Source organism: Gekko japonicus, unplaced genomic scaffold, assembly GCF_001447785.1.
Source record: "Gekko japonicus isolate JY-2015 unplaced genomic scaffold, Gekko_japonicus_V1.1 scaffold502, whole genome shotgun sequence".
Taxonomy (NCBI): Eukaryota; Metazoa; Chordata; class Lepidosauria; order Squamata; family Gekkonidae; genus Gekko; species Gekko japonicus.
Genome location: NW_015169186.1, coordinates 740,845 through 750,958, shown reverse-complemented (window position 1 = coordinate 750,958; position 10,114 = coordinate 740,845). Strand labels below are relative to the sequence as shown.

The 10,114-nt window shown below is 46.3% G+C and overlaps 1 protein-coding gene across 1 annotated transcript in view; it reads right to left on the bottom strand.

Annotated features, from left to right (window-relative positions):
• Positions 1 to 10,114, bottom strand: part of DNAH5 (dynein, axonemal, heavy chain 5) — a 187,207-nt gene that overhangs the window by 107,381 nt on the left and 69,712 nt on the right. Inside the window, exons 33-37 of the mRNA XM_015416182.1 lie at positions 8,565 to 8,721; positions 6,966 to 7,178; positions 4,937 to 5,161; positions 3,673 to 3,845; positions 2,411 to 2,589 (exon numbers count right to left, since the gene is read on the bottom strand). Coding sequence (XP_015271668.1) covers positions 2,411 to 2,589; positions 3,673 to 3,845; positions 4,937 to 5,161; positions 6,966 to 7,178; positions 8,565 to 8,721 — 947 coding nt within the window. The remainder of the gene's footprint in view (positions 1 to 2,410; positions 2,590 to 3,672; positions 3,846 to 4,936; positions 5,162 to 6,965; positions 7,179 to 8,564; positions 8,722 to 10,114) is intronic.

The following is a 10,114-nucleotide window of genomic DNA, read 5'->3' as shown; positions in this document are numbered from 1 at the left end:
CCGAAAGCCCCCATAGCCTTTCCCTGCTTCCTTTTCTCCCTTCCCACCAACAGCCAGCTTACATTTATTTGCCTCTTTGTCTTCAGCTGTCTGCCCCCCCCCCAAACCTAGAAGCCTATATCTGGGGAAACTATGGCCCAGTTGTGTGGTGCTAGCCACTGGAGAAAGCTCCCTCCTCCTAGCAACCCCCAGATCCTCTCCCCCTTCCCTGCCTCATTTTCTCCATCTCAGCCATTCACCAATGTACCTTTGGTGAGCCAGTTTGGTGTCGTGGTTAAGTGCGCGGACTCTAATCTGGGAGAACCAGGTTTGATTCCCCACTCCTCCACTTGCACCTGCTGATGCGACCTTGGGTCAGTCACAAGCTCTGTCAAGAGCTGTCCTTGAAAAAGAGCAGTTCCTGTCAAGAGCTCTCTCAGCCCCACCCACCTCACAGGGTGTCTGTCTGTTGTGGGGAGGGGAAGGGAAAGGAGTTTGTAAGCCGCTCTGAGACTCCGAGTGAAGGGCGGGGTATAAATCCAATCTCCTCCTCTTCCTCTTTATATGCCTCCCATTTTCAGCTGCCTTTATTATTTATTTACTTCGTTTATATACCACTTTTCTCCACAGTGGGAACCAAAGCAGCTTACAGTATTCTTCTCTCCACCTTTTTATGCTTACAACAACCCTGTGAGGTAGGTTAGGCTGAAACTTGGTGAGTGGCCCTAAATCACCAGTGAGCTTCCACAGCAGGATGGGGATTCAGACTGCTCTAACTCCTACACCACACTGGCTTTCATAGGGGGGTTACTGTTGAACAGTCGCAAGCGGCCAAGCCTAGGGAAATCATGCAGGAAGGTAGTATCAGGTCACCCAGTGGCTGCTGCCAGGCCCTCAAAGGCCAAAAGCCCTGGAAAGGGACCTCCCCCCCACCCCCAGCCTTTTGTTAAGAGAGAAATTGCGCCTAGAATGCTGTGGTTGCATAGCACTGGCCACTGAGGGCTTCCATTTCTTAAAGCAACAAGTACTTCTGTTATCATTTTGTTTTGTATTTTAACCCCTGCCATGTAATGCTCCCTTGAAGCTGTGGAGTCTTGTGAGCAAAAATTCTACTCTGTGAGCTCCTGACATTAAAGTTGTGAGCGAACAATTTGGCGACTGAATAAATTAGTTTGCTCTGAGCCGAGGCAAAAATGTGTGAGCCAGAGGCTAAAAAACTGTGAGCTAGCTCACACTAACTCAGCTTAGGGGGAATACTGCTGCCATGTATTGATTTTAGATTTCAGATTTTTTGGTAAATCTGGGTGTTTTTCAGGTTTGTAACCCACATTTTAACAGCCACTTACTAACTCACATTTTAACTGCCCCCCATCTTATTTATCTACTTCATTTATATCCTGCCTTTGTCCACAATAGGGACCCATAATTTTCCTCTCCTGTGTCACAACAACCCTGTAAGTTAGACTACGCTGAGAATGTGTAAGTGGCCCAAGGTTACCCAGTTACTTTCCACAGCAGAATGGGGATTTGAGGTCACAATCTGTACCTCTGACTACTACACTGGACAGCCTATATTCCTGTGGCTGTTGCTGAACAGTAGCAAGCAGCTAAGCCTGAGTGAGTCAAGCAATTCAGGTGGTTTCAAATTGCCTGGTAGATGCTGCCAGGTCTGACTACAATGAGACCTCCCTTAAAGGCCAAAACAGCCCACTCCTCTTGCTTTTTACTGACAGAAACCAAGCCTGAGATGCTGGCCAAATGGCTGTGGTTGCCTAGCAACAGTCCCTGAGGACCTCTGTGTGTTAAAGATACAGGAGCTCTGTTTATCATTGGGGGGGGGGGTTAACTGCCCAGTGTATTTTGTTTTAGATTTCAGATTTTTCTGCAAATCTGAAGCATTTTTCAGGTTTGTCGAAAGAATCTTATCCATTCACCACTTCAGTTTCTGGATTTAAGTATCCTCAGATTTGGATGACTTTGCTATTAGAATATATGACAATTCAAGGTAAACATCCCACTTTGGAGACTCAGAACATAAATTATACTCACAACCAGCTTTGTATGTTGTGGAAAGCATTTTGCTGAAATCATTCAAAACAATGCTTTGTACACAATACTAATAAGATACGAGTTCCATCACAGGCATTTTTTAGGTTGGGAATGACCATTTCGGCAGTTGAGAGGAGGGTTTCCTGCCTTCGAAGACAACCCAGAAACTCTGGCCGGTGACAGAATGCTGCCGCTTGCTTCCAGAGTTAGGTGGAGTACACAGGTCACACGGTCAAATCTATCTGCTCCTTTACGTCACCCATTTTCACACCAATGAGCAAAAGCAAGAAACACTCTGCCTGGATTTCTCATACATCTAAAATGGAAGCCTGCATTTTACTAAAGGAGTAGTCGTGGTTTGCAAAGCAGAAGACACCCTGACCTTTAAAGATTCTCCCTAGGCCTCTGAAATCCATCTGGTCCGAACAGTTGAAGACCACAACGTATTTCCCAAGGCACCTGCCCATGTCCTTGGTCGTTTCTGTTTTCCCCGTCCCCGCGGGTCCGGCAGGCGCTCCCCCCATGCTCATGCCTAGAGCCTGGGCCAAAGTAATGTAACACCTGCAAAGAAAGGAATTCAGAAATCCATTGGCCATGACAAATTATTAAGCAGAGATTAAAGTCAGTGCTCTAAAATATAAAACAGGCCCAGAAAAACTTTAGAACATTTACGTAGATGGATCAAGATGGGTTAGCCACGTTAGTCTGTCTGCAGCAGTAGAAAGGAGCCAGAGTCCAAGAGCACCTTCAAGACTAACCGAATTTGTGGCAGGGGAGGAGCTTCTGTGAGTCACTGCAGTCACTTCTTCAGGCATAAATTTTTCTGGAACCACAGCTCTTGAATTTACCCATGCATAAGTCAAACAATGTAAACATAGCTGAAGAAGATTTGTTCGAAACACGCAGGTTATGCCCGGGAGGCGTGTTGCTAGGCTTGCTTGCTAGCTGAATCACCTCATGGGAAAATACATCCACTAGGCTTGCTGGCTAAGCTGAATCATCACAGTGAGAAATACAAGCTGCCTGCTAGCTTTGCCTGATGGACCATCACTTGGGAAATGTACAATAGGTTGCTGCATTGTTCGGTACAAATAACTGTACATTGGTATTTATCCTGTACATTGGTATTTAGCCGCCCTGAGCTACCGGATAGGGCGGGGTAAAAATCCCTAAATAAATAAATAAATAAATCCTCCATCAGGAAGAAGACAGTTGGACTCTTCATGTTATATAACTTAGTTTGAAAGTGTTTGAAATATGATGTTGTAGTTTGAAAGTGTTTACAATACACTAGAGTTGATGTTGTGTATAAAAAGCAAATATATTTAGCTATAAGTAAATGTGAATATTGTGTTTATTATTTCAACACGGTGTTTTCTGTGTTTATCTTACTTCATATGCTGCCTGAAGCAGGCTCACTGGAGAGACAGCATAGACGTTTTCTAAGTAAACTGATAAGTTCCCAGAAACTGGCACATACAGGGAATCTCTTCTCTGCTTTGCATTCCAAATATTGCCCAGTCTGGAAGTATGTATAACATGCATGGATAAAGACAGAATGAGACTTGCAGATATTCAGCTACAGCATGATACGGACATGCCAATGAAACGACCCTTCCTGTTCCAACGACAATTGTGTCTCACCTGTCTGTCAGAGGGGTTATGACAAGCCGGTCAGTGCAGCCCAAGAACTCATTCTGATAGATGAAGGACACATCTGTGATGTTAATCAACATTTTGTCTGCATCTTCACTGAAATAAAATCTGCATTGCTTCAGCCACTCAAAATCGGAGGGATTCTTAATATGCATCCGGCACTAGAGAGAGGGACAGAAGTTGTCACGGGCCTGTCATGCTTAAATCTGCACTTGGGACCAGTTACTTGTAAACTCTTGGGAATATCTCGACACCCAAAAACACATCTGCTCGTGAAGGCAAGGTATCATGGGATATAAGACCGACAGAAAACGTGCCATACCAAAACAGTTTAGTTTTAAAGGATTTTTTAAATATACATCAGTGGTGAAAGAACCACTCAGAAACATTTTCAACATATAAACATGTCACAGCAAATCTTCTACAGTTTTGTATTTGGCAAAGACAAGACCAAACTACAAAAAGGGTGGCCAAGAAGAACAATAGGAAAAAATGAGGGGAATCATCAGAAGGCCCTGGCTACAGAGATGCGGGAATGCCTTCGTGGCGTCGTTTGCGTGACGACAAGACGTAATGCCCTGGGGGGGGGGGCGGGAAGCTGACTGGGCTAGACCCGACCTCTCAGACAAGAGCATCTGGTTTTCCATAGTCTGAAATGCCAATCTAAAAGAAAGATTTTGCCATAATTATTTCAGTCCCTTAATTGAAGAGGAGAGCAATGAGAATGATATTGCTTAGGGTCCCAACCTTGCTGAGCCTATGGACACACCTGGAATTTCGAAAAATGGTACTCTCCCTCTACAAAACGGCTGCCGCGGGAGCTGCTGACGGTCACAAACTGTTGGGAGGACCTAAGCCAGACATCCTCTTATGAGGGAGGCAAGGTGGCCTGTTGCCGAATGGGCACCCCCTACAGACCCCAAAGTGATACTTCCTGGGCTCCTTGGAAGTACCTTCTGCTCCAATGAGGTCAAGAAAAGACAGGTCGGCCTTTACTTTAGGAAAGAGATGCTTTTGGGAAGAAGAGAATAGGAACACGAAACATATCAGTGGTGTCACAGAGCCCATGGATATCACACTGACAATCGCTTATGTATCCGAGGGTCCCCAAGCCACGGCCTGGGAAATAAAAGGCCCCCGAGAATACAGTTGTGGACCCAATGCTATAACACTGGATACATTCAATCAACACATTATTTCAAAACATTTCTGTCCTTCCCGCAGGGTTATGGCTAACAACAAGCAACTTTACCAGGTCATCAAATATATCCCTTTGGTGCACGTGAATTGTAATCAGCGTCTCATATTTAATTCGCTCCACTGGAGTCAGATCCTTTGTAGTCATGTCTATCAGAGTGTTCAGGAGGACCAAGAAAGACTGGTTTGTATTCTGCATTATTTTCTTATCGTACTTTGCATTTGTCAGAGCTTCTTCAGCATCTCGCGTCCAAATCATCTGAATTCCCAGCAAGCCGACCTTAAGAAATAATTTTGCTTCTAAGTACTGTGTTTTTCCCAAAGTAGTTCATCTTCCCAAAAACATTCTGGCTTACCCACTGATGCATCCACTGTGTTTTAAAAACAGAAATACATTTCCATCCGAGGGCTCTTTTGGCATATACCGATTCACCAGCCGTGTCTATTCTGACACTTGAGTAAACCATGGATGTTATTTCATGTGCCGTGCACTAAGACCCATACATGGGTAACCCTTCTGGTCCCGTAACCCTGGTTCAGGAGTTCAGAACAGATTTCAGGATTCTGTGTGCCCCTTCAAGCCCTAGTCATTATCAAAGGCTCATGTCAACATCAATGTTACCTGTGATTAATGCAAACTAGGATTTGAAGCTGTTTTCAAACCTTAATAGTGACCTTCAGTTTGTGTTAGCCATGGTTCAAGTCACTATAAACACAGCAAAGATAAAGGTCGAATCTGCATTTGTCTTTCCCACCGGTGTCCCAGGCTTCTGACACCATCTTTTAAAAAGCTGTCTATATTTGGTGTCGTTTTCACACCTCAACAGTGCTGGCATACTTTTGCACGTCCACATATGTTTATCACCTTCTCGTGGCAGCTCCGCTGTCATTGCACCTCTGCACTGCTTTAAAAGAATCTTCTTCAAACAACATTCAAACAAGCATAGAGAAAGACGGCGTCACAGCAGCACGAAACTGATTAAAAATGCAAACGCAGATTCGACCTTTAAAGTCTGAGTCCAATGGCACCTTTGAGACCAGCAAAGTTTAATTCTGGATATAAGCTTTTGTGTGCACAAAGCTTATAAGTAAAGGTAAAGGTTTCCCTTGCTCGAAAGCCAGTCAAATCCGACTCTAGGGTTGCGGTGCTCATCTCCGTTTCCAAGCCAAAGAGCCAGCGCTGTCCAAAGATGTTTCCGTGGTCATGTGGCCAGCATGACTAAACACTGAGATGCACGGAACGCTGTCACCTTCCCACCAAAGCGGTACCTATTTATCTACTTGTAGTTTCTTGCTTTTGAACTGCTAGCTTGGCAGGAGCTGGGGCCAGAGACAGGAGCTTAGACCTGAACTTGGCTGGGTCCTAAAGGTGCCCCCACTGGACTCCAACTTTGTTCTATTGCTTCAGAACAACACAGTGAGCCACCTGAATCACACAGCAAAGATGGGAAGAGGACCTGCAAAGGAACACTTGAACTCGTGCCCTGCTCCTAATGTCCATAACTAACGCAGTGTCTGACTGGAATCTGGGAAGTCTAGGTTTGAATCCCCACTCTGCTATGGAAACCAGTCAGCCTGTCCTGTCTCACAGAGTGGTTGTTGTAGGGTAAAACTGAGAATGGAAAAATAATGTTATAAGCCACTGGGTCCCAGGGGAAAGAAGAGAAGGTACAAATGATTTTTATATATATAACCATATATTATATATAAAAAATAACCATAGTTATTACGTCTACCCCAGACCTAAACAGATATCGTCAAAGGTAGATTTCCTTTTTTTCCCAAGGAAAAAATCCTCAACTTTTGCAAATACCAAATTATGACTGAGGAATTGTTTACTGGCACAATGAGGAACTCCTAAACTACAAAGTATCATGGGCAGAATGGACCCTTTCTGCTTCCTTTCCCTCTTGTAGTCCATCTCACCACCACCACCCCCAAAAATCTGCACCTGAAGGTCAGGCCACCCTTTAGTACATGGCAGACTGTGGCATGCAGGGTTTCACATGAAACCTAACCTCTGAAAAACAGCCTGTGAAAAATCAGAACCTCCATCCCAGTGCTGTTCTAAGTAAGAAACTTGCCTGAGCTGGGTAGGAAGAAAGAAACTCTGTTAGTTGGAAGTCTGCTTCATGGATGCTCGAAGCAGCCTGTCGAATCACCAGATGCAGTGAATGCTGGGACTCCTTCATCAGGGAATTGAGCCAAACCTCCACATTTCCTTCTGCCATGACAGGTTTTTCCAACTCAACGGTCTCACTCTCTCGTGAGGAAATGGAAAGGATCCGATCGTAAACCTGTAAGTCATACAGAGTGTGACAGTCTTGCATCAGTCTGCCCGTCATATTTCTCAAGTGCTTTTGTGCAGATCTTACAACTGAACAAACGTATGAGTTATGCAGCATTTCCCTTCCTCGGGATGAAGCTGCAAGTGGGTGGTGCAGGGGCTGTCTTTGATTATTAATAATAATGGCAATGGCTCCCCAAGGCTCCCAGCAGAGAACCTTGGAACTGCAGGCACCAGGAATTCAATTTAGAACTTTCCAAAGGCAAAAAGTATTCTTCACCACCGACCTGTTTCTTACAAGCCAGTATAAGGCTTTAGAGGTGCCAAGGAATGCCTTCTCAACAATGCCAAGTTTGGATACGCATGGCACATAAAGGCCTTCTCATGGTATAGTCCTCCCACAGCTACCGAATGCCTTTTGGCAGAGCTTCTGACGAAGTCTCTCTCAGAGACCGTTCAAAGCGCTTTCTACCCGAGCAAGTGAAATGACTGGAAAAGCTCTTCGCAGCTTATGACTTTATATTATGATCCACGCCAGTCTTGAGGAGGTCAGGCCTGATGGAGATGTTCAAAACGGAATAAAAGTGGGTGATAAGACTTGCCCTGTCCCTGATAACGCAGCTGAGCCTCAGAAGGCAACCTCTTTGTCCACCAGGGAAGAATCAAGACAGGTAAATGGTGAAGCCCTGAGTTGGCAGCTAGGTGAATCATGGCTCTACCGGAGGATTTCCGCTAAGGGGGTGGCAGTTCCTGTCCATTCCCCTCTCCTGCTGCAGACGTCTGACTCTCTCCCCCCATGGCATTCCTGAGGGGTCCCTTATCCCCCAGACGCACCACCTGGCATTTCGGGCTGCAGTAGGAGGGGTGAGAGGAGGGAGCCACACACGGCCGGCCTGACCCGGACGGCAAAGGCTGGCTCAGTCTCGTCAGATTCCCAAAGCGCAGCAGGGCCAGCCCTGGTCAGTGTTTGGGTGGGAGACCCCCTAGGAAGTCCGGGGTTGCTGTACTGAGGCAGGCCAGGGCAGACCACCTCCGCTTGTCTCTTGCCTCGGACACCCCATACAGGGATCACTGTAAGTCACTGTGACTTGACAGCACTTGACACAAACCAGCGGCCAGAACTGCTGGTGGGCGCAAGCCGCTGTGTCCTCAGCAGGGAAGCCTGAAAACCCACCGGTTCCACTGATGTCCTGTTCATCAGCTGCAACCAGAGAGCCCTTTCTTAATGGACTATTTCTTCTTGGAGGTGTCCATGGCTGCACAGCACATTGCTCCACACCACTCATTCCTAACAGCGCGTCTAGGGTGGAGGGGAGCACGAGGGACTACTCGCAGGTGCCCAGAACCTCACAGACCATCGCTTTCCTTGTGTGATCAGCATGACAGTTGCACAAACCTTGTCATGGAATTTTACAGTTTTGATGTTATCAAAGACATTTAACAAGTGAGCTTGTATTGTGTGTGAATCCGAAGCTTGGCCCAGAATCTCCAGGAGAGCAGGGTCCGACACAAAGAAGAAACGGGGGAACAGAAGCCGCTTCTTCTCCAAATACCTGAAATGGAACAAGAACAAAGGACTTGAACAAGAACAAAGGACCTGGTTTCCTTCTGTGATCGTGTGACGAGCTTCCTGGATCGTGGGGACTCTGTTGATGTGATTTACCTGGATTTCAATAAGGCTTTTGATAAGGCTCCCCACAACATTCTGATGGGCAAAATGGAAGACTGAGGACTGGACTATCGGACAGTTCGGTGGATAGGGAACTGGTTAGAGGACCGCACCCAAAGAGTGGTGGTCAGTGGCGTTTCATCAGATTGGAGGGAGGTGTCCAGCAGGGTGCCACAGGGCCCGGTACTTTTCAATATTTTTATCAGTGATCTCGATGAAGGGGTAGAAGGGCTACTCATTAAATTTGCTGATACCAAATTGGGAGAAGTAGCAGACACCCAAAAAGGTAGAGTTAAAATTCAACAAGGCCTGAATACTCCGGAGAAGTGGGCAGCTGTAAACAGGATGCAATTCAAGAAAGATAAATGCACAGTATTACATCTGGGCCACAAACATGTCAAGCACAAATACTGGATGGGGGATATGTTTCTGGGGAGTAATGTATGCGAAAGAGATCTTGGGGTAAGAGTGGACTGTAAACTGAATATGAGCAGTCAGTGTGATGCAGTGGCAAAAAAGGCAAATTCAGTCTTGGGTTGTATTAGAGGGGCCATAGCATTGAAATCGCAGGAGGTCATAGCCCCTCTGTATACTGCCTTGGTCAGGCTGCACCTGGAGTCCTGTGTGCAGTTCTGGAGGCCTCACTTCAAAAAGGATGTGGGCAAAATCGAGAGGGTGCAGAAGAGAGCAACGAGGATGATCAGGGGTCTGGAGACTGAGCCCTATCAGGAAAGGCTAAGGGCCCTTGGAATGTTTAGCTTGGAGAAGAGGAGATTGAGGGGGGACACGGTTGCTCCCTTTAAACATTTGAAAGGCTGTCATTTGGAGAAGGGCAAGGACCTCTTCCAGTTGGCAGCAGAGGATAGGACCAGTGTTCCCTCTAAGCTGAGTTAGTGTGAGCTAGCTCACAGTTTTTTAGCCTCCGGCTCACACATTTTTGCCTTACCTCAGGAAGGATGGCTCCAGAGCAAACTGATTTATGCAGTAGCCAAATAGCTTGCTCACAACTTTAATGCCAGGAGCTCACAAAGTAGAATTCTTGCTCACAAGATTCCACAGCTTAGAGGGAACATTGGATAGGACCCGAGGAAACGGGTTCAAATTACATGCAGAAGGTATCGGCTGGATATTAGAAAAAACGTTTTCACGGTCAGAGTGGTTCAGAGGTGGAACCAGCTGCCTCGGGAGGTGGTGAGCTCCCCTTCACTGGCAGCTTTCAAGAAGAGGCTGGACAAATATTTGTCAGAGATGCTTTAGGCTGGTCCTGCATTGGGCAG